Here is a 24,850-nt window from a genome sequence, read left to right as displayed (position 1 = left end):
ACAAATAGAAATACCCAAATTAGTGGAAAAATAATTATATGAGGCTGGTCTGACTGGAGAGGACGCTGTTATCGTCTTCTTCTTCCCGCTCGCCTCTGCACCACCGTAAGATTACGCAACCAAAACCTCCGCCGCAGTTTCCGTTTCGCAGTGCAATCAGTTAGTCATCGTAACCTATCTGATTTATTCTTGTTGCTAATGTCTAGTCAAAGCTATGTTTATCGTGAACTGATTTATATGATTGTCTAAATTCTTGTTTTTTTTTTTTTTTTTTTTTATTAGTTGATGTAGTAAGTGTATGTGAATCGAATTAGTCCTACTCATTGCTTAGTAAGAATTGTTACTCGATGATTCGATGACAGAGGTGCAAAAACAAACTGAAAACGAAAAATTTCAAGCATCTTCGACCCTGTTTGGTATTGATCTTGAGCTTATGGACTTGAATGAACGACGATGGAGTATTGCATCTTTTTGTGCTTTTTTTAAAGGATTGATGATTTTACTCTGCTTGTTGTTGATTAAGCTGAAACAGTTTGTATGTGTGTATGTATTAGCAATTTATCTGTTTTTAGTATTTTTCTGCTCCTCACACCAGGTGAAATTGGAGAAGAAAAGGTTTCTAATGAGTTTTAAATGAGAAGACGGACTAGTTTAGTTCTTTTATCGACTTTTGTTTTTGAATCAGTTAGAGTGATTTTTATGCTTCCTTTGCTTCTCCGTTTCATTCTAACGTCTGGTTTGAGGTACTTTACATCACCCTTTTATGTTTGGTTCAGAACCTTTGGATTGTTAATTTGGTAGGTTTTAGTATTTTGAATAAAATAAACTTATTTCGAGATCCTTCCCATGCATTTCTATCATTGTGATGGATTCCATTTTGTTGTATTCCTATACAGATACATTTATTTACTACTTACAAAAAGTGATCGCCATCTCTAATCTCAGATAATTTTCAGGATTGTGGCAATGGGGAGCCTAAATGAAGAGAAACTCAAATTTTGCATTGACAGAGGGGGCACATTTACTGATGTGTATGCTGAGATTCCAGGACAGTCCGAAGGTCGTGTTATGAAACTACTGTCTGTTGATCCATCTAATTATGATGATGCTCCTGTAGAAGGAATTAGGAGGGTTTTGGAGGAATTTACTGGACAGAAGATTCCCCGTAATACCAAAATACCTACAGACAAGATAGAATGGATAAGAATGGGTACAACTGTGGCAACAAATGCATTGCTAGAGAGACAAGGCGAGAGGATTGCATTGTGTGTGACTAGAGGCTTCCGAGATTTGCTGCAAATTGGTAACCAGGCTCGTCCAAATATTTTTGACCTCACTGTATCCAAACCCTCTAATCTTTATGAGGAGGTTGTAGAGGTCGACGAGAGAGTTGAGCTCGTCCTTGATAAGGAGGAATTAAATTCAGACTCTTGTGACTCAATATTTCAGGGTGTTTCAGGTGAACATGTAAGAGTTGTGAAGCCTCTCAATGAAGAAGCTCTAAAGCCTTTGCTCAAATCTCTGCTGGAAAAAGGAATCAGTTGCTTAGCTGTGGTTCTGATGCATTCCTATACTTACCCACACCATGAAATACTTGTGGAAAAGCTAGCTTTGAGTTTGGGCTTTAGGCATGTATCATTATCATCAGCTCTGACTCCTATGGTTCGAGCTGTGCCTCGAGGTTTCACAGCAAGTGTGGATGCATACTTGACTCCAGTTATTAAAGAATATTTATCTGGGTTCATGTCAAAATTTGATGAAGGACTAGGGAAGTTGAACGTCTTATTTATGCAATCAGATGGAGGGCTTGCACCAGAAAGTAGATTTTCTGGCCACAAAGCAATTCTGTCTGGTCCTGCAGGTGGTGTAGTTGGTTACTCACAGACACTTTTTGGAATTGAGACAAACAAGGCCCTCATAGGTTTTGACATGGGTGGTACATCTACTGATGTTAGTCGGTATGCTGGTAGCTACGAACAAGTTATTGAAACACAGGTTGCTGGCACTATTATTCAGGCACCTCAGCTTGACATAAACACTGTAGCTGCTGGAGGTGGCTCAAAGTTAAAGTTTCAGTTTGGATCTTTTCGAGTGGGACCAGAATCTGTAGGTGCTCACCCTGGACCGGTATGCTATCGGAAAGGAGGGCAGCTTGCTGTAACAGATGCAAATCTTATTTTGGGATATGTAATTCCTGAATATTTCCCATCTATCTTTGGTCCCAATGAAGACCAGCCACTTGATGTTGATGCTACTAGACAAGAGTTTGAGAAACTTGCAAAGGATATCAACTCCTATAGAAAGACTCAGGATCCTTTAGCAAAGGATATGACTGTGGAGGAGATTGCACAGGGATTTGTGAATGTGGCCAATGAAACCATGTGCCGTCCAATAAGGCAATTGACTGAGATGAAGGGCCATGAGACAAGCAACCATGCTCTTGCTTGCTTTGGAGGTGCAGGACCTCAACATGCCTGTGCCATTGCTAGATCATTGGGTATGAAAGAAGTTCTAATTCACAGGTTCTGTGGGATCTTGAGTGCTTATGGGATGGGAATGGCAGATGTGATTGAAGAGGCACAGGAACCATATTCTGCTGTTTATGGCCCTGAATCTGTTGTTGAGGCTTCTCACAGAGAATGTGTTTTGCTGAAGCAAGTGAAGGAGAGTCTGCAACAACAAGGGTTCAGAGAGGAAAATATCATCACTGAAACATACTTAAATCTAAGGTATGAGGGAACAGATACAGCAATCATGGTAAAAAGACCTGTTGATGATGGGTCTGAGGGTGATTATGCCTGTGAGTTTGTCAAATTATTCCAACGGGAATATGGATTTAAACTCCAAAACAGGCATATACTTATATGTGATGTAAGAGTTCGTGGTATTGGAGTCACTAATATATTGAAGCCACGTGCATTAGAACCTGCCTCATGCACCCCTAAAGTTGAAACTCATTACAAGGTCTATTTTGGGAATGCATGGTTTGATACTCCTTTGTTCAAGCTTGAGGATCTGGCATATGGCCATATTATTTCAGGACCCGCAATTATTATGAATGGTAACAGCACAGTGATAGTAGAACCCAACTGTAAATCAACTATTACCAAATATGGCAACATCAAAATAGAAATTGAGACAACTTCAAGTACATTGAAAGTAGAGGGAAAAGTTGCAGATGTTGTCCAACTCTCAATCTTCAACAACAGGTTTATGGGAATTGCTGAACAGATGGGCCGCACCCTGCAGAGAACTTCCATATCCACAAATATCAAGGAAAGGCTAGATTTCTCGTGTGCACTCTTTGGTCCTGATGGGGGCCTGGTGGCAAATGCTCCCCATGTTCCTGTTCACTTGGGGGCCATGTCTAGTACAATCCGGTGGCAGTTGCAGTACTGGGGTGATAATCTGCATGAAGGGGATGTTTTGGTTACCAATCATCCTTCTGCTGGAGGTAGCCATCTGCCGGATATTACTGTCATCACACCTGTTTTTAATCAAGGTGAATTGATATTCTTCGTTGCAAGTAGAGGGCATCATGCAGAGATTGGAGGTATTACTCCTGGAAGTATGCCACCCTTCTCAAAGTTCATATGGGAGGAAGGAGCTGCTATAAAAGCCTTCAAGCTTGTAGAGAAGGGTATTTTTCAGGAAGAAGGAATCACTAACCTACTTCAGTTCCCAAGTTCTGATGAGCCAGTTCATAAAATTCCAGGAACACGCAGGCTTCAAGATAATTTATCGGATCTTCATGCACAAGTGGCAGCAAATCAGAGAGGAATTACCCTTATAAAGGAGCTTATCGATCAATATGGCCTGGAGACTGTCCAGGCATACATGAATTATGTGCAGGCAAACGCCGAAGGAGCAGTGCGAGAAATGCTCAAATCTGTTGCTGCTAAAGTCTCTTCTGAATCATCTGAGTTCAGGGAAAGTGGTGCTTTGGTGACCATTGAAGAAGAAGATTACATGGATGATGGGTCTACTATACACTTAAAACTTACTATTGACCCTGAAAAGGGAGAAGCACTCTTTGATTTCTCGGGTACCAGTCCTGAAGTTTATGGTAACTGGAATGCTCCGGAAGCAGTGACAGCTGCTGCAGTCATTTATTGCCTACGCTGTTTGGTAAATGTTGACATCCCTCTTAATCAAGGTTGCTTAGCTCCTGTGAAGATATATATACCTCCAGGCTCATTTCTCTCCCCAAGTGATAAGGCTGCTGTTGTGGGTGGTAATGTTCTTACATCTCAGAGAATAACCGATGTCATTCTTACTGCATTCCAGGCTTGTGCTTGTTCACAGGGCTGCATGAACAATTTAACCTTTGGGGATGACACTTTTGGATATTATGAAACAATTGGTGGTGGAAGCGGTGCTGGCCCAACTTGGAACGGCACCAGTGGGGTCCAGTGTCATATGACAAACACCCGTATGACTGATCCAGAAATTTTTGAACAGCGGTACCCAGTTATATTGCACAGGTTTGCGATAAGAGAGAACAGTGGAGGAACTGGACTACACAGGGGAGGGGATGGCCTTCTCAGGGAGATAGAATTCAGACGGCCAGTTGTCGTGAGTATCCTTTCAGAAAGGCGCGTGCATACCCCAAGGGGATTAAAGGGGGGCAAAGACGGTGCTCGTGGCTTCAATTACCTCATTACAAAAGATAACCGTTCTGTGTATCTTGGTGGAAAAAACACTGTTCAGGCTCAGGCTGGGGAGGTCCTTCAGATTTTAACCCCTGGGGGTGGAGGCTGGGGCTCAATTTAATCTTTGACCGGTGAGTTTTCATGATCATCTGCTTGATTTTGTATTCCTTAATTTCACTGTTCTCCCCTCCCAACAAGAGAAAAGGGAAGATAATATTGACTATGTTACTAGTCTTGAAATCATGTTATCAATAATAATGTCACCACATACCTGTTTTTATGTGAAAATTATCTTATTTGTCTTCTCACTTCTACAGGATCTCTTTATGTTTCCAGTCTTATCCAATGAGTTTCTTATTCAGTTATTTGTACTGATTGTAGTTTCTAATATCAAAATGATAATGCGGTTCAGCCTTCAATTGAGTTATTGAGATGCTATATTGCTATATTTACATAGTTATGTGAGACTTTATTAGCATATAACATTATAACTATCACACTAGTTCACGGAATGAATTTTGAGGGATTAGAAATCTTATTGCATAAGAAATGGAAATAGATAAGAAATAACATTTTTATCCACAGAGTTAATACTGTATCCACTAAGGCTTGAACTCACAACCTCTCATATGGGAGAGCAACTTGGTGCCACTAGACCACAAAGTCATTGACAGGTAAGAAATAACATAGGAATTTCATTTCATTGTTTGACTTGTCGTCGAAAAAATAGACTTCAGGATTTGTATTAGTGTTGGTTGGATTAAGCAAGCATTAAAAAGACAAAATTACCATCTGCATGAGATCAATAATCACATTTTACTTGAGAGTCATGCTCATATGAAACCACCTCCCACGTAAAAACTGTGGGCAAATCATAGCCATTTAAATTAATAAATCAATGGCTACGATAAACTTAAAGGCCTCAAAGATATCCGCCGAATTAGCATGTCAATTCCTTTAAGGTTCAAATTGGCCACTGAACGTAACTTGAAAATGCAATTAGGCCATTGAACGAAAAAAAAAAGTACAATTAGGCCATTGAACTCTCAAAAAATGTTCAATTAGGCCACTGAACTCTCCAAACGTATGCAATTTTACCGGATAGCAGGTTACCATCAATTTTAGCAGGTTACCTGCTTACGTGGCAGCTTAGTTGGCATTTTTAATAATTAATTTTAATAATAAATTTTATTAAAAAATTAGAAAAAAATAAATAAAAAATAAAATAAAGTCGTTTTTATTTTTTTAAAAAAAAAATTAATAAAAATTTATTATTAAAATTTATTAAAAATTAATTAAAACTTATTAAAAATGTCAACTCAGCTGCCACGTAAGCAGATAACCTGCTAAAATTGATGGTAACCTGCTATCAGGTGAAATTGCACATTTTTTGAGTGTTCAGTGGCTTAATTGCATTTTTTTTTCGTTCAATGGTCTAATTGCACTTTCAGGTTATGTTCAGTGGCCAATTTGAACCTTATTCCAATCCTAAATGACAAATCTGTTTGACCAAAAATCAACTCTACCGTCTAAATGGGGAATTGGGGATAGTCTGAATTTTTCTCCCATTCTATGTTTATCCATTCTAATTCACACTAGAAAATCAAAATGCACACCATGCAAATGCATGTTTTATAAATATTGTAAACTTAAATTATAAAAGTGACCTTATATATTTTTTTTTACTAAAAACATTAATCATTGATGAATCCTGATAAGTGGATATGATTCGTCCTCAATGTTCCTCATCTAAAATGCACAAAACTAACAGTATAAATGCACATCTATTGAGTCCATAGTGCACATCAATACATTGTCCGCAAAAAAATACATATATATCAATCATAAAAATAAACAATATTATACTTAAACAATATAGCGTCAAGAGAATCCGAATTTACCATAAATTGAACTCCTAAAATCACATTCAACATTCAAAACACGCTCCAAATTACCAAAGCACTCATTTCTATTTTTTAAAAGAGTAAATAACTATAAAAAATAAGAAAAAAATTCTAGCCACAAAAAGACTCAAGATGGAAGACCCAAATTTGTCCATAGTTTTTACATGGAAGATTATTATAGCCTTATAGGGAAGCACTCCAGGGAAAACCGGCGCCCAGGAGAGAAATAATGATTAATCTGAGCTGTCCATTTGAAAAGATCAATAATCAAATGTATTTTTTTTTAAGTGTGGTGACATTTTTATAAATAACTCGAACTTTGAGTGTAAATAAAATGTGTTAAAAGTACAAGTAACATATGCAAGTGTGCTTACACTTAATAGTGGAAATAATTTATCTTTTCACATTGATGCACTTAATGATAACACTAGGTGCACTTAATATTGTTGCTCGGTGTACATTATATTGTTGCACTTTTGATACATTTTACTTGCACTTTTAAATAGTTTTAATACATTTTACTTGCACTTGGGTGCATTCTATGAAATTGTTACGGTACTTTTAATACAATTTACTTGCATTTCAAAGTTCGAATTATTTACAAAAATATCATTGCATCTTTTTTAAAGTGTTTATGATTCGTTAAATCTATCTAGAATTCTATGAGTCAATATGGAAATGTAATACTTATACTGAAAAATGTAATACCAATTAGGAATAAAGTGTTTGTTACTTATAAATGTAATACTTTTAAATCAAAATGTAAAAGTATTATATTTTTCTTCAAGAGTATTACAATTTTAAGTAATAAACACTTTATTCCTAATTAGTATTACATTTTTATATTAATCCGACCCATCTCACGGACGACAAAAATCCGCGAGATATCTCACACATTTTTTTGCCTGTAAAGAAAGTATGCAATAAACGTAAATTATAATGTTGTAATAATCATATTGTCAAGCTCAAGCTATTGCTCCAGACTTCCACTAAATATTGATTATATATGATATGGAAGACAGATATTAACCAAAATTTATCAAAAACTGTCGAACATGAGGGAAATAGACATTAACGACAAATGTAATTCATCTTCAAATAAATAAAGATTAATACTGTAATTCAGTGTTCTGCTTTAGATATCTCTAATGAATTCTGTCTACAACACTACAAGCTAAAGCAAAACATGTATATTTTGCTTCAAAAAAAAAAAAAAAAAAAAAAAAGCAAAAAAACTACCTATCCCACTAGCCCAGTATCACTATAAACTACATTATGTACCTACTTCCTCCCTGCTCCTATATTTGATACAATGATACATCTCCAAATGAAATTTGGCCGCAATGAATCAAGCTCAGCATCCTATATAAAAAAATCTAACACTGCTCATATCCCATCCCCATCATATGTCTAGTAAATAGAGTTTGTTTTCTTCGGATCTCACTCGTTTAGTGAAGGATCGTCAGAATTCCAGCATTCTGGGCAATATCCGAGAATAGAAGTCAATTGATTGTAATGGCTAACTGCAGCTTACCAAGCTGGACAAGTTTGGCAGGATTTTTGTATACTGTGACTGTAGCTGTATTGGTAGCTGATAATATGACATGTGCAATGCTGTAAAGTTCACCCTTTTCAACTGCAAATTGCCACTCCCTTGCACTTATTGTGAACCAATCCTTTCTGACGTATTTGGTTGCCTTCACTTCTATGTATTCCTCATCTCCCACTACGAGGTCATAAGGCAGCCCAGTCTCAATAGTTTCGTTCACCCACTTCACAAATGCTTTACCAACTTTTCCGCTGAAGTAATTGAAAGCAACAAATTCTCCTAGTCTACCCGTTAAAAGTGCCTGTTGAGCATCGGCTGGGCTGAGAGAAAGATGACCTCCATCTCTCAAATTAGACAACTTTGAAGCTGAAACTGTATCTTCTGATGTAGTCACAACAGGAAAAGAATCAAAACCCATATTCATACCAGGTGTAATATTAGCAATGGGAATATATGACGATCTATCTTCTGAAATTCCAGCATCTTGTGCACCTGCCCGAGGTAAACTTGATGTTGAATTTTCTTCAATGATTCCTCTATAATTGATCTCAGTTGGGGCAAGAGGGTGTTTTTCTGGATGCCTCATAATTTCTGCCATCTCATCCTCCCTTAAAACTTGGTCACCATTGCCTGCTTGTGTTTTTAATTTAAATGCACGGGAAGAATGAAAACCAGGTGCAGTTTTCCAGTCTGCAGGTGGCCAATTAGAATTTATCCCGGGTTTCTTCTTGAACTTGACTGGATTTGGTTCATTAGTTGCTCCGGATTCAAAGCTAGTCATCAGTGCCTCCTCATTTTCCATTGAAAACGCGCTATCTGAAAGGGACCAAACAGGTTCTCCTTCAGGGAGTTTCGGCATTTTCTGGCTATTTATAATGAAGAATTCAGTCTGCTCCTCAGTTGAACCTGATTCTGCCATGGTTGTGATCATGTGAAGAAAATTGGCCAAGTTGAGATCAGGGGTTCCACCACCAATGAAGCGAGAAAGTTCCATAAATACAGAGTGTGAATCTAATTCTCGAGAAACATACAATACAGTGTCCTGTAAGTCACCACAGAAAACATTAGGAATTTAGATCAAATATATACATTTTTTTAAACAAGGCACCTTCAATAAAATTCACTCTAAACACAGAATCTCAGGCAAAGGAAAGAGGAAAACATTTTAGGGCAGCAAGTTAACTGAAGTTCAGAGAAATAACAGAAAAGAAACTCCTACTAAACAAAGTAACAACATTGCAGCAGCAAGTTACAAAATTATTTAGCCTTTTAAATTGCATCTATAGATAGACATAATTTAGTTTTTATGAGGATTATTATAATTAGCAAACAACCCAGAAAGGAACTTCTTCCCTCCTCCTAGCAACTGTCATTTTCTGGTTATTTAGTAAATGAACAGCATTAAAAACTAAATGTACTGAACAGCAAACAAACGCAATACTGAATGTACTGCCAAGTTTTGATACCTTTAGAAGAGAGTTGCACTCGAACCTTTTCTTGGATCGCATTTCATATCCTTTAATCACATTTCTGTAGAACAACTTTTCTACAACAACAATCTTTAGACATCTCAGGTTTTCAAATCCAGATTGCTTGAGCTGAGAAAATCTTTTGGGATGATTGGTGTATATATAGCGCTGAGCATATGGAAGAGCCCAGTTGACCAGTGAAGCAACAAAGCTAGGGTCAGACACACCATAATATATTGCGTCACGAATTACAACCTGCAACAAAGGAATATTACATATTATAACATTCATCCAAAAAACCATATAGATGAAAGAACATGAATCTGAGTTACTTTCAGGTGAATACAAATATTTATGACCATGCTTGCAGAATTTAATTATGTTGCACTAGAAGCATACTAGAAAATCATAGCATGCTATTTGCTTTATATTGAACATATTGTCCTCTTGGTTTTAACCTTTACACATGCATATTTGCAGGTCCAGTGGTAATGTGTGGGCAGAAGCAGGGGTTTTAAAAAACTGCAACTTAAGCAGATGGATACATTATTTTCTCTTATAGTTGCTAACTTCTATATATCTTCGGATCACATGGTCCATTTGTAGTCTTAGAGGGAAAAACGGGTGTGTTGTGTGTAAAAGAACTGCAACTTTAGTGTCTCAAAGAATGCAGTGATATACATACATTCAATATATACATACATACATACACATACATATGTAAATACATACATATATGAGAGATAGACTAGCTTATCCAAAAAAGAGTGAGATTATGAGAAAAAGCGACCAAGGATTGCATTCAGTTTTTAAATGGAGGGAAGACACATAATAGTTGGTAGAAGTGGGGATGTACAGAAAAATGCAACTTCAGTACATTAATGCATGCTCTGATGTTCGCACGTGGACTTACTATATGAATAAATAAATAAATAGATAGACACAAACACAGTAGAGATAGATTAGTATAACAATAATGCAGAGCTATAACTTCCAAGGCATTTCTGCTACAAATAAATGGAGCTCTGTAAAAACTTGTTCCCATATATTTCCTTTCTTTAAAAAAAAAATCTGGGTAAGTAATTTGGCTCCAGTTATTTCCAGTAAAATACCCAAAATCACCTCTCTAGAGATTTATGCAATAGATGATTTTGTAAACAACATAACCAAACAAGCAAAATTTACTTTAAAAGGGCCAAGTTTTCTTTTTTTAAAGCCAATTTAGAGAGCAACACAGGCAGCTGAAGAAAACCCACAGTATGCAATAGAAACAGTCCCATTCAGCACCACTCTTTGAACTTTGAAGGATCCAGGGACAACTGTACAGTGTACACAAGTACAACAGTGGGCAAAAGGAGGTCAAGCTTACCTCAGAAATTGCAGGGATGCCTAGCTTTTGCATGAGAGTTGAGACCTTTGAGTGAAGCAACTCCTTTTCCTCGCTATTAAGTTCTCCAAAGTATAAAAAGTCAATGTTCTCATAATGCTTGAATTCTTTCTTTAACTTATCATCATCACACCAACAGATGATGCCAAAAGAAGGATTCAAAGATACCCATTTATCCTGTACTGTGGGAAGCACCAAAAAGTCCTTTTGCAGAAGATTATCTTTCAAGCATTTGATATCTTCAGAGCTAAGCAAGCCTGATTTCAATTCTTCAGACCACTTCAGAAATACCTGGAAAACCTGGAAAAAAAAAAAAAAAAAAAAAAAAAAAAAAAAAAAAAAAACTTAGCTGCATTCTTACACTAGTACCCTCAAAAAGGGCAGTGTTTATATTTGCTAGTATTAGACTGTTAGATACTTACAGTCTTAGCTGCCTCTGAAGGTAAAGCAACAGCTGACAACTGCATCAAAATCTGAAGGTAGCCATGGAAAGGAGGGAACTCATCCACTCCACACACATTCACAAAAAAATCATGGAGGCTAGGATACACACCACATAACATTTTAGAAACAGGGCATTGAGTCAACCCCGTGACACATTCAGGACGGACCATTTTCATTTGGTCAGTAAAACCCATTGAATCGTGCCAATAGACTTCTTTATGTGATAAAAATACACCAGATACAGCATCCTCAGGGGAAGAACCAGATATGTGTGGGACAAATATGAAAGGACCATCACATAGATCATTCACGACTCGTAGCTCAGAAGTAGCTATTTGATTCCATATGAATGTGTAGAATTTAGACATTTGTGACAACCTGGGAGAGAATTAGAAAATTAGATGAGCAAGTGAAAATTATGCATCTTTCAAAAAGCTTAGGTTTCACTTGTAAATAGTACTGAGAACAAAACAATAAGATAGCTTCGGACACAAGGAGACTATTCTTATATTGTGAGCATTGCCAAAAAGATGGTATACCTGGCCCTAAAAGATGATTCAGATCTTGTCCAAACCTTAAGAATAGAGAAAGCATCATCAACTGTAACTTGAGTTTTCAAACCAATCGCACTCACCAACTTCTTGCTCCTCACCTGCTTTAAGAAAAAGTAAGCAAAACTGTAATTCAAAAAGGAGCAGTGTCCATATATTTCAATATAATAGGTCTATTCATAAGCAGTAATACTATATAGATAATATAGTATGTACTCAATATATATATATATATATATATATATATATATATATATATATATATATATATATATATAAAATGCTCCCTTTGTCCCATTTTACCTGTCCGGTTTACTATTCATTGGTCAAACCAACCCTTTCTTCATTGCTTATTTTCTTTAGTAATTTTTAATTATTTTTAAATTTGATTTTTTGTGTTTAATAGTACTTCTAATGTAGTTTCTAAATATATAAATTTTATATACTAATATTAAACTTAATATTACAAAAAATTGAATTAAAAATAACTTCAGTCAAACCTCGTTAACCGAACTAGACAAACAAAATGGGACGGAGGGAGTAGTAAGAAATGAGATTACACAATAATAGGCACCTATCTGGCTACAAAAAGACAGTTGTGCAACTTAAAATTCCACAAATGGGATTATTTAGTAAAACTAATAAAGTAAAAAAGTAATATCACATGCAACGAATAATAGAATAGAGAAAGCAAAACAAAGAAAAACAAAGCAAAAACATTGAAATATTTGGACTAGGAATAATAGTAGAATTATATTAGCTGCAATACTAATTAGTTCCACATTTAGTAAAGAATGTTCATGGATGCAATAACACACAGAATGATTCCCACAGATTTATGACATGGATCTCATTTCATGGGAGATTATAAACCAAGTAAAAAATGTGGTTCAAGAATAACGCCATTATTGTTTCTACATATATAGCAAATCTGCAGTATATTTCCTTTATTAACTTGAAGCTAATGGAAAAACAAGTTTAGAAAAATGAACAAATTTTATTCCTTTTGGATGCTATGACCTTTAAATAGTTTTTGCTAACTCCAGCATCAAACACCAAACAAGCAGGGCTTTAACCTAGAGAAATAATAAGCTGTGTAGGTTGCCCTCGAACTTGTGAAAGTGAGGGATGAAGTGGGGCTTAGATGGACTGGTACAGTAAAGAAATATGGGTGTTTCAGGACTGCTTTGAGGCTGGCTAGATTTTGAAAGGCACAGGAGCAGTAAATAGATGTGCAGACTGCAGAGATTAAAAATCTTAAGAGAGAGAAGGAGAAGATAGGAGGGGAAGAGATGACAATCATGACATGATATTTCTGAAAATATTCTGTCTAATTTTTCTGAAGAAGCCTTTTATGGGGTAAATTACTACAAGCCCACACAAAATGATGGCTATTTAGAGAATTATAGGGCAAGCTATCAGCACCATTTTACAAAGGTTTTTCTCAGTAATTGGCGTCCAAACTTGCTATGCAAATTGCAAATAAATACACAATAAGACCTTAAAACATATATTTGGCAACAATACCAGTTTGAACTGGATATATATAAGCTCATATAAAAAGGTAATAAGCAAACTAACCTTTGGAACAGCATAAGGTGCAAAGGCACCCAAAATTGAATGCACTGCTTCACAATCATAAAACAAGTCTTTGGGATGGTGGAGCTCATCATCCATGCTCGAGACAATCCACCGTGCATTACAGAGGCTGCTGGCAAATGAAGACTCAAAGACTTTCTTTTCTCCATTTGAACTAAAAAAGAAACCTTTGACTTTATCACTGAAACAATCATCCCATAATGAATCAAGGATCTCCAAAAGATGCTTTGATTTCTCTTTATCATGATTAGCAGACAATTGTGATAGCAAATGAACCAATTCTATAGATTCCCAATCTTTGACATTTGATCCTCCAGAAATTAAGTCCTTATCCCATGTTATATTCTGTAGAACCATGGGAGATAGATCAGCAATGCTTTTCTCAACCTGAACAATTTGAACAAAATCAGTGATTCCCAATTCCATGAAGAAGTTTCTCCACTTTGAAATTCCTCCTGGCAGCAATTGTGTAATTGGATGCTTTAGATAGATATTATGTAGTTCAAGCCACTCCACACTAATTCCCATTACTAACTGCTTCATATCAATAGGATTCTCATATTCTTTGCTGAAATGGATTGGAACCTCTGCACATCGCTTGTAACCATGATTTGTTAAAATGGGAGCTTTGTTACGTAATTCACCAATGATAAGATCTTTTTCCAGAAGACAGATGGGGCAGTTTGATTGTAGGTGGAACATCAAGAAAGAAAGATAATCAGTCGTTAGTTCATTATGTGCTAAGGTGTGTTGACCATCAGAAAAAGAAGGTAGAATGTGCATCTTTATTATTTCATGTGCAGATAACTGCTGGACACCAACTCTATACATCATCCTTGATATGTTTTCTACAGTATATCCTTGAAAGCACAATGCTTCATAAGCTGTATCTGCAGAAAATAGGGCAGAATTCACAATTCTAAGTCCAGCATACAACCTTGGGAAATTGTCTAGTCCATACTTGTCACCAACGCCAGTACTCAATGCATCAGCATGCAACCAAATAGGACCTTCATCGATTGAGCTAAATTTTCCATCTGAAAGAGGAATAAATCGAATTTTTCTCAGGGTCTTTATGAGATCTGATCCTATCTCAGATTCAGGTGAACTTTGCCCAGAGATTGAGGATGACATCATATAGATGGAATTTAGCCATGCTGATAGCCAAGGCAAGCCCATGGATTTCAAACCATCCTCCATACAGCACAAGGAAGATAAAATCTGGATAAGAACCTTGGGTCCATATTCCTCAATGCCCAGACCCCTTGCTAAAGAATCAGATAGAACTATATCTTTATGCAAATAACCAAGGCCAAGATGCTCACGAAGCAAGCTATCAGGCAAAAGAGTGCGAGCCTGTTCAGTCCAATTTCTCAGAACTTTGCAAGGAGGAACCCACTCATTCTCCTCACCCTCTAGAATCAAGCAGTTGGACATCCGCAATTTAGAAAGAATCATCTGAGGAAGACTAGAAAAAAATCCATGCACTTCCCCTATAAGGGGAACAAAACTCATATATGCTGCAACACCCTTTGCTAAATTATTTCTAAAGCATGGAAGATTGCAAAATGATTTTTCTGCATTAATAAACAGGTCAGGAAATTCAGAGAGTAGCCACTGATTCCAAGGGCTATCTCCATCAACTTCTTCCCTGGATGAAGGCAAAACAAAGTCACCCTGAATAATAAACTTCAGGCCATATTTTCTCAGAGGAAGAAAAGCAAAAACAGGCTGTTGGTTCAGGTATGGGTTGTAGTTTCCATCAACTGTCTCCTGCAATGTAAAAGCCACGGATATTTCTGTTGTTTGCACATCAGAACGAATTACATCAGCCCGTAATTTATGGGATACCACAAGCCAATCCATTTTCTCCTTACCACAGGAAACTCTAACAATCCCATCGCCGACTACTTCTTTCCTCATAACAATAAATGAATTACTGAGCATGTCTCGGAACTTGATACATTGAAGGCGGTGAAGAAAAAGAAGCAAAGATGGGTGAAGATCTGAAAACATCGATGCAATGTTATTTATAGCAGAATCTTCTAACATGCTTGATCTAAAAGGGAGGACAATGCATGTCTTCCAGCAGTTAGAAGTGATGGGCTCAGTATCTGTATAAACCAGTCTGGTATACAAATCAATGTCACAAGGAGGAACAAGAGTTGGCAAAACAAAACCTATCTGTCCCTTAGTTATATCAAACTTAATATGAAAACCATTGGAATGAATTTCTGGAGCATCAGTGACCTGCAGAACAACCAAAAGTACTTGAGTTAGAGGCTGTATGAATACAAGCTGAGAACACCTTTTAGTTCAGAATTTTTATCATAAGCAGCAGAAGTAATGAGGATTAAACCTGCGTAGTTAATAACAATCATATTTCGAGTACAGGCAACTGCTGCAACTAATTTGTTCAATCAGATAAAAGCTACGTACTTCTTAAGGTATGGTAACCAGGGAAACCATGACATTTTTTGTGCATATAAAGCTTTTGACAAGTTGAAACCATAAGAAGAAAATGTAAGCTTTTAGAGAATTAAGGTTTTTTTCCAGCAGATTTTTTTTTTTTTTTTTTTGCAAAATAGAGAACTCAGGTTGAGAATATAAAGAATAAGAAATTCAACAGATGTAATAATGTGCAATACCCGAAACACTGATTTGAAACCAATGCCTTTCTTCCCAATATATCCAGAATTATGTCCTTTCTTTGTGGAATTTCCAACATCACAAAGTGCTTTGATGTTTTTGGCAGAAAATCCTTGCTCATTGTTTAGCACTACAATGCCACTATCCTGAAGAATGAATGTCAATGTGGGTTCAGCATTCCCAGGGTAGATGTTGTCATCAGCATTCTGAACCTGAACCAAACAAATATTGCCCAAAGGCACAATAATTTAGATATTCCCATAATCTGGACAAAGAGTCTTAAAACACATTAAAATTGACACCAAAAGAAGAGGCAACAAAACAATATTAATTTTACTCCAGCTGAGTGCAAAATTGCAAATACCAAGTACATTAACCTTGTGCCACCATTTCAGCTAAGAATACTAGCAATGCAATTAGATACATTAATAAGTATGAACCTATATTAATAAAGTAAAGAACAAACATCAAACTTGTTATCCATAATTCCATATTAATAAAAGTAAAGAATCCATAGCATACCAATATAGCTAAATATGTTAACTCAGTTCAGTACTCCAAAGTATTTTCTAAATATTTACAAATATATCATCTTGAGAATATTTCGGTCACATGGTAGACAGTAAAATCCATACTGTTAACCATAACTTCACCGTTCAAAATTACTGCTGCATACCAAAAAGGAGGTAGAACAGGCAGTAAGAAACTTTTGAGCCACAAGAATAAAGCTAGAGTAGTGAATAATTTTTTAAACATGAGAATAAAGCTAGAGTAGTGAAATACTGCAGCAAACATGTAGAGTGCATGCCAGTTCCAGGCTGCTGTATCTTACTGAAACTAGACCAAAAAAAAAAAAAAAAAAAAGGAGAATGCATAAAATATTTACCAGTTCCAGAAGGAAATGTGAATCCTGAGAATACAACTCCTGTGAGAGACAGTGGAGTGCTCTGCCTAACCGGGCATGTTGCTTATTCAATAATTCACTTTCAACTGATGAAATATCTGGATTCAAACCAAATTCTTCCTGCCTGATAGATTCAATAAACTGGGCCGGAGCGAGGTCAAGGTCATACAAGTGATGTGGGGGGCCTCCACCCAAACAATCAACAGAAACATCAGAAGTATTATTAATGTGACTCATTTCTCTATGATCTCCATCATGCAGCGCTGTCTCAAAAGAGAAATCCTTTTTAACTTCAGAAAAGGGACTTTTCTTTGATACTACTTGCAATAGATTTGAGCTGGTGTTTAGCTCAGGCTTGTTGTCTTGTAAGCATGAAGACTCAGAATACATTGATAAGCTAGTCACTGATGACGAAGCAGAAAATGTGTGGTAATCATTAATCCATTCCACAATACCGAGTGAAAACCCTATTTCATGAAGCATGACACGCTGTTTAATCTTTTTGCATTCATCCAGCACAGCTGAAGGAGCATCTTTCGTAAACTGCTGCAAACCAGAGAGCAAAATATCAACAGCAAAAGAGCAGCACTCAACAGGTAGATAGTCCAGACACTCAAGTATAAATCTTGATGCAACAGACTTGGCTCTTCCAACTTTGGCCTCACTTCTCAGTGAGCCAGTATTTAAACCAATTGGCATACTCTGATTATCAATTGAATCTATCTCCAAAGAATTTTTTGAGAAAACTTCAAATGCCTTGCGAGTGTAGCATTTTAGGAGGGCCAAAGGAACTTTTTCTTCACCCCCATATAAAGCTAACAAAGATAACAGCTTCACTGCCGTTTCAAAAGGAGATCTTTGCAGAAGAACTTCTAAGAATGAATCAGTGGTTGCTGCATGATCTACCCGAATTACTTTTCCACCTCTTGTCACCAAACATAACAATTGTTTGTTATTAACATCTTTCAACAACCAACCAACAAGAGAACCAAGCGAAGGAGCAAATACAATGTCCCAGTGTGACCACAAGCTTAGATCTGTCAGCATTGGAGCATTGAGCAAAACTTTAATAGCATCTTTGGATGTTAACATACTATGAAAACCAGCTTCACTTCCTATATTAATTTCCAAGCCAGATGTTTCTGAGATATTTCTCCCACTTTTACTCAATGCATCAGTTCTCAACAAAGTTTCAGAAAATATTACACACTTCGAGCTCATATCAGCTTTCTCCTTTGTAATATCATCAAATTCTACCAATGAATCACTCTGTACCAACTGAAAACATACTAAAGGAAATTGTCTAGCTAGCAACTCTGAAACCTTTTTCATGTTTAACTTTTCATTGTCCAATAACCGGTGCAAAGCCTGCGACAGTAAAACATCCAACTGAAGCTCAAGCATTGAGGCCCTCAAAGGAATATTCTCAGAAGTATCACCTGTCAAGCTCTTTTGCAAAGCAAGTACAGAAAGATGCATGTGTTTTTCCATGAATGACCATATATCCCCATAACCAAGCGACTCAAATCCCTTAGTAGAGAACTGCTCCGACAGCCAAGATTCAAGCTTACAGAGTTTCCTCAGGATAATGAACTTATCTGTGCATAAACTAATGCAGTTAAATCTGTCATTGTCAACCTCTAGATATGCAGAAATTTTGCTCACAATGTCGTCAACTGAGACACCTGTAGAAACATACAAGATTTTGAGTAAAGTGAGATCTGCAGATCAGCAATCAAAAAAATTTATAGGAGTTTGAGAGGTTTTAGAGCACCAAATTAAAAATCTTTAGATTGATCAAACAGAAGTTCACCAGAATCTGGGAAAAAAATAAGCATGACCAACTATTTTTGTCAAGCTTTTCTACAATTCTACATTTTAAATGTTTAGCCCAACTACTTTTTAGAGACTTAGAGTACGTAAGCTCCGAAATAAGTTAGGCCCAACAATCATTAATGTAAGAACTCAGAGAAATATAAAACATGCAAAGGAGAATAAAAGATCAGCACAATTTGACTCACCATGTTCAGGTGCCAAAAGTTTTGGAGAAAGACTGGATACTTTCCTTCTAGGTGATTCAACATCAATGGATATAAAATCAGAACAATTCTCAGAAACTGTGTTTGCTACATCAAGTTGGCTGAAACTTTGGAAGGTATCATAGATGCTATCCCACATTCCATTTTTAATAGATGTTACCTATCACAAACACATGAAATTCAATGAGTCAACTGCCTAAACATACAAAGATGTTAATACAACACAAAACATCCCCCTAGAAGGATCTAAAGTTATGATAGGATAGTATCAATCACCGAATCATATGAATAAGGATAAAACTGATGTAAGTCAAGACACCCAACAAGAAGTTTGTTATTTTAATTAAGGATAACATGATGGCATGCCCGAAGTGATAAAAGTTTCTATATGCATGACCATGTTTCTTCTCTCTTTTGGTTTACAATCTTTCAGATTCATTAATTTGAGGACGGAACTATATTACATACAGTATGAATGTGAGATAAAGTTTTTCTATTACTGAATTTTGTTCATGTAGACCTGCTTTCCCTATTGTCCAAGCATGTGTCAATAATTTACCCTTAACTAAACCAGTATAAACTTAATACTTGAGAAAAGAAAAACGGTGTTTATATGCATTTCGGTCCAACAAAATGTGAGTTTTTAACATTTTTTTACAAAACTGTGGTTATTCTTGTTAACTAAGTAACTCACATTATTATACAACCATAACGACACATTAGGTCATCAAACTTAATAGATAATGAGCAAATAACTTTTCCATGAAAGAAATATAACTTGGAGTCTGTAGATGGAATATGTATGATATCTATTGTGATTTGAGATAATTTGATGGGTTTTCAGATGTTAGCTAGAACAAAGATGAAATGCATGCAAAACCAATATAATAATATCACTATCAGGCATTATATGGAAATAGTCAACAATTAATAAACTCCACAATTTTCTAATTAATGATCATTCTAAAAGAAATTACAAAATGTGATTGCAGAAGATCATAGAAATACTTAAGAAGAAGAAATACTCCAGTGCATATGAATTTACTTTCTGAGGTGTCTCTGAATCATTATTTACTATACTTAATTCATAATGTGAAAGTTAATGCTTCCAATAAACTTACAGCAATATGAAGCAAGCCAACAAATGGGTATGAGGAAAACAACTTTCTTGCTGTTGTTCTCTTCCTTGTCTTATAAAATTGAATCATCTTCTCAAACACCTAAAACAACAATAATAAACCAGAATCAGCATTTTATAGAAATAACTAACATCTTAAAAGAGAAGTAGACCAATAACGACATAGTGATTATATATAGCAGAGACTTGTACATTGTGGAGACAGGAGAAATTAATACACGATTCTTTAGTTATTAGGAAAGGATCTTGCATGCAAACTTCACAAGCACACCCCTAAATCAGAAAATGAAAACAAGGGAATAGAAGAAGCAGAAACACAATTGCACCTAATCATCTATTGCCCCAATCCCCACACACCCACCACCCAAATTGATATCATGCATCTAACGAATATATCTGATGCATAGGACATGATTGTAGATTTATAGAGGATCATCCCTTTACTTTTACTTGTAGAAAATTGTAAAATCAAGGCACTCAGCTTCAACAGACTTCTGGAATTAGTGGATTAACACATCAACATGTACAATACTACACAGAAACTACATAGCCACCTCAACCACCATCATCTTAGCATAAATATTCTCTTATGCCTGCTTCAGGTAGAAGCCTATAGCCAACAACTGACAGCCCAAGATTTGACCCAGAAAGCTTATGAAAGAGAAAAGGTATAAGGGCTTTGAATCAACTTATAACATAATGAAATGAGTGTCTTCCATACCTCATCCACATTGTTTGCTTGACATGTCTCTTTCCAAGTGGTAATGAACATCTTCATTGAATCACTGCTATATGAGCAATCAATTGAATCAGTTGATTGACTTGATTCTTGCTTCACTAGCCATTTATCCTTTATGCCAGAATTTTTCCGATCTTTCCTACTGAATGGTGTTTGGATCCTTTTTGTTTTGCTCACTTTTTGAGGTGAAGTAACAGGACTCTGAACATTGCTATACTTTCTCTTTCTTTTGGATTGTTTACTATTCTTGCTACATCCCAGACGTGTAATTTCTTCAGCAACTGATGGATAGGGACAAGTACTCACTCTGTCAGAGCTTTTATTGTTTTCATTTTGTGCATCATTTCCATGTTGTTCATCTTCAGATTTGTCATCATCACTGGCACTATCCTCGGAACAGGAAGATACAAACTTTATGTGTTTTCCACAATGAATTCCATTAACAGATGAAAATGATTTGACACGCTCTGATATAGCATTGAAATGTTCATCCATCAGCTTTTTCTGTGAGGATAAGAGAGAACGATTTGTGGTCTCTTTACTAGATTCCCTTGTTAGCCTCTCAAGATATTTAGTCACGGTGGTGATTTCTAACTGCCATGCTTGTCGGATTAATGTGATATGCATCCTGAAAATAAAATCAGAGAGAAAGAAAAGAGCATTTAATATTTGAGGAACAAATTTGCGCAAGTATAATTGATTTCAAATAAGCATAATTATGAACAAATAGTCTTTACACTGAACTTAGTCAACAGAAAATGATCAAACTTCTTTACAAGAAACATAAAACTAAATTATACATTGTACAGCTGCTATGATAATGGGGACAACAACTTGACTGCTTAATATTGGCATTCCCGTCAGAACACAGCAAGCACATTAGCAATACTCAATTGTTAACCTAGAAAAATTACATTGTGTTATTCCATCTATGGAACAATGGAATAATTCAATCCTTATTCCTTTCATTTTCACATTTAAGAGGAAAGAAAAGGATTTTTTTTATGATAACAAAAAATCTTATAAGGGCTCACTTTATGGTCAAAAGGAGAGGTTTGAAGGTGTGGGGGTAAGGAAGTTAATGGGCTAATAATCATGTAATTAAGTGAAGCACTCATAAATACAATTAAAAATATTCCTCAACTTCAGAACCAGGAAACAAGCCAAGAAAGAGAAGTCTGCTCTAGGGCTCCCAAGGTCACATAAAAGATGAAATTTTGACGTGAAGGTATATAATTCAAACACACTAGCTGTCTCACTATAACAATGGTAAAGTAACTTAACCACAATAGCATCTATTGTTCTACCAATATAAATCACCAAATGTTCATTTAAAGGAAAAGGAGCACCTACCCCAAGCTCTGAATTCGCACACCAAGCTTTTCCTTGGCTGTTACAGATTTCTTTTTTGCAATAAAATCCAAAAGCTCCTCAATTTCTACTTTTCTTTGTTTATTCATATCCATGAACTCAGAAAGCAATGACACTATCTCCTCACTTGTTATTCTGCAAACTTCTGTGACATCAGCACTGAGAGAAAAATAATGTATAACTAATGGGTGTTTCACCAAAGGCCCCAATTCCAGATCTTCAAACCGCTCAACCCCCTCTGTATTGCATATTGCAATTTCCAAATCATGCAATGTTGTAATTCTTCGAGCACCAACAAAGCAGTGAATGAAGGCATTAACCTACAAAAAGATAAAAGATATAAGAAAATTTTTGAAAGGTCTACAAGATTCCAATTGCATACGAATGTAGAAAAACAAGGAGACACTATATGTATGCCCCTCAAACTTTAGAGCAATTTAATTATCTTATATTCCCATGAATCTTAATTGATCCATTTTATCCATTCAACTTTAGTGTGTGCCCCAATACACTTAAAGGTGAAGGACTAACCCTTAAGAGGTGCACAAAATTATACAACCTGGCTAATCACAGTTAATTGCCAGTTGAACTTGATAATAAAGAAATAAATCAAAATTGAAAAGTATTCAAACAAATGAACAAGCTCCGCAATTAAATGATATATTATACAAAATTACTATAGGTTTAGCTTGTGCTCTGCACTGGTCATGTCATTATGATTCTCTCAAAAGTATGTTCTGAAGGTAACAATAGTACATGGATACACACACACATACATGCACACACACATATATACATATACATATATTAGAAGAGCAAAAAAAAAAAAAAAAAAACAGTTGTCACAATTTTTAAAATAATAACAATTCATTCCGATTTTAAAGAACAGTAGCACATAGCATATACCATTGACAACAAGTCTTCGTTTGCATGGATTTCTATTTTCCAATTAACTATGCATTTTCTCAGTATATTGTAATTTTTTAATATATGAGAGATAAAGTGTTTTTGTACTGCAATAATGGTTCTAAAGACATTGTTTTAATAAATTCTATTTTAATTATAATTGTAATCGAAGTTATTTAGAATAGGGAAAGATGCCAAGCCAAATGTTAAAAAAATTACAATTCAATTCTCTCTACTTCGAATTACATTGCATTAGACTCTATATTATCATTGTTTCAAAATCCAGAAACAAGTAAGCTAATAAATCCTCTCTATAAACCCCCATCAAAAAAACAATTGAGCAACAGGGTCAGGGGGATTTATAAGAAGTTTGATGAGGCACTTGCCCCTGCTAAATTTTGAAAATAATATTTTTAAAAAATTTATGTTACGTACCTATAATTCATAATAGTTTCATTAGTTTTCCATCACTCAATTTTTTAATGATATTATTATATTAATAAATGTGTGGCCACTCGTTCAAAATCCAGGATCCACCACTGCTCAGGGTGCCTATAAAGTATAAACATTCAAGCATGTTAACCTAATATTCCTTCCTATAAGGCTATACCTAAGGAGTTGAATGTGCTGCACATATAATGTAAGATAGCACTTTCATATACATGTTACCATGTCCTCCCTCAATAAGGCTTTGACACTAGCTTTGTGCAAGCTGTTAGATGGATTCAGTCACCCCCTACTCCTGCTCACTGGTATGCCCAAAGTTGCAGGAATCTCACCCTGATTATGTGCAGGATAGAGCTCCAAGACAGTTCCAATTTGATAGTTATCAGTATGATACTTAAGTTCCACGCACCCCCTTAGTTATTAGCTGGAATTTTTGTCACCAATACTGATTTGTTCCTTACAATACAAATATACAATAGTTGGGAAAATGACAGAAGTAGCTCAACAAGAAAGCTTATAAATTATACTCCCTGGTAAATTTGCCATTGAATTCATGAGTTAAAAGAAGCAAATTTATAGTTTTCATTAAATGCACAAATTGGGGAACACAGTAAATTCAACCAACGATTGATAGAACCAATATTCATTCTTACCTTTCCTTCGGTGAGCATAAGGCGGTGAAGAGAGGGCACTTGCTGCATTTGGAAACCCAAAGCGTCCCAGGTGTCAGCCTGGAGTATTACCATAGCTGATTGAGACACTTTCCATGCTGACACAACCTCTCCAGTTGCGAGAATTTCGCGGTGAGCCTTCAGCACTGCCTTATCGATCCTCTCGACGGAAGCCGTCGGCCTCGAAGGCTGAGGCTGGAACTGAAAGTTGGGGTTTGGGAATGGAAAGCTAGGATTCTGATATTGTAAATAAGGGTTTTGGAAGGGAATAGGGAAGACATTGGGACTCTGCTGATAGTATAGATTAGGGTTTCGATTAAAGTTGGCGCCTGTTGGGAGCGGCGTACGGCCGCCGCCGCGCGACGGCTGTCCGTACATGTTCAGAAGCCTTTGAAGTCTCTGGTGTAAAACGAAGGACTTATGGCGGGTAT

At 36.1% G+C, this 24,850-nt stretch overlaps 2 protein-coding genes across 7 annotated transcripts; one reads left to right on the top strand and one right to left on the bottom strand.

The window, feature by feature from the left end:
- Positions 1-7: 7 nt before the first annotated feature.
- On the top strand, positions 8-10,073 carry LOC109178974 (5-oxoprolinase). Of its 5 annotated transcripts, none has more exons than XM_019328523.1 (3): positions 8-159; positions 957-4,783; positions 10,055-10,073. In XM_019328523.1, exon 2 carries the CDS (start codon positions 967-969, stop codon positions 4,771-4,773), a length of 3,807 nt encoding a protein of 1,268 aa, XP_019184068.1. In that variant the 5' UTR covers positions 8-159; positions 957-966; the 3' UTR covers positions 4,774-4,783; positions 10,055-10,073. The 5 variants fall into 5 exon arrangements, with proteins under 5 accessions (XP_019184068.1, XP_019184066.1, XP_019184067.1 ...); XM_019328521.1 differs by lacking the exon at positions 10,055-10,073 and adding an exon at positions 5,034-5,143; XM_019328522.1 differs by lacking the exon at positions 10,055-10,073 and adding an exon at positions 4,970-5,142.
- On the bottom strand, positions 7,622-24,850 carry LOC109178973. 2 transcript variants are annotated; one of them, XM_019328516.1, is made up of 13 exons: positions 24,402-24,850; positions 22,378-22,715; positions 21,007-21,652; positions 20,269-20,367; positions 19,130-19,307; positions 17,091-18,793; positions 16,204-16,416; positions 13,538-15,805; positions 11,945-12,060; positions 11,384-11,783; positions 10,944-11,261; positions 9,572-9,829; positions 7,622-9,147 (listed from the first exon to the last, which is right to left on the bottom strand). In XM_019328516.1, exons 1-13 carry the CDS (start codon positions 24,795-24,797, stop codon positions 8,059-8,061), a joined length of 8,022 nt encoding a protein of 2,673 aa, XP_019184061.1. In that variant the 5' UTR covers positions 24,798-24,850; the 3' UTR covers positions 7,622-8,058. The 2 variants fall into 2 exon arrangements, with proteins under 2 accessions (XP_019184061.1, XP_019184062.1); XM_019328517.1 differs by having other exon boundaries at positions 11,945-12,057.

The sequence above is a fragment of the Ipomoea nil genome, unplaced genomic scaffold, assembly GCF_001879475.1.
Source record: "Ipomoea nil cultivar Tokyo-kokei standard unplaced genomic scaffold, Asagao_1.1 scaffold0875, whole genome shotgun sequence".
NCBI classification, from domain to species: domain Eukaryota; kingdom Viridiplantae; phylum Streptophyta; class Magnoliopsida; order Solanales; family Convolvulaceae; genus Ipomoea; species Ipomoea nil.
The sequence above is the reverse complement of the archived record's forward strand: the minus strand, read 5'-3'. Positions and strand labels throughout refer to the sequence as shown.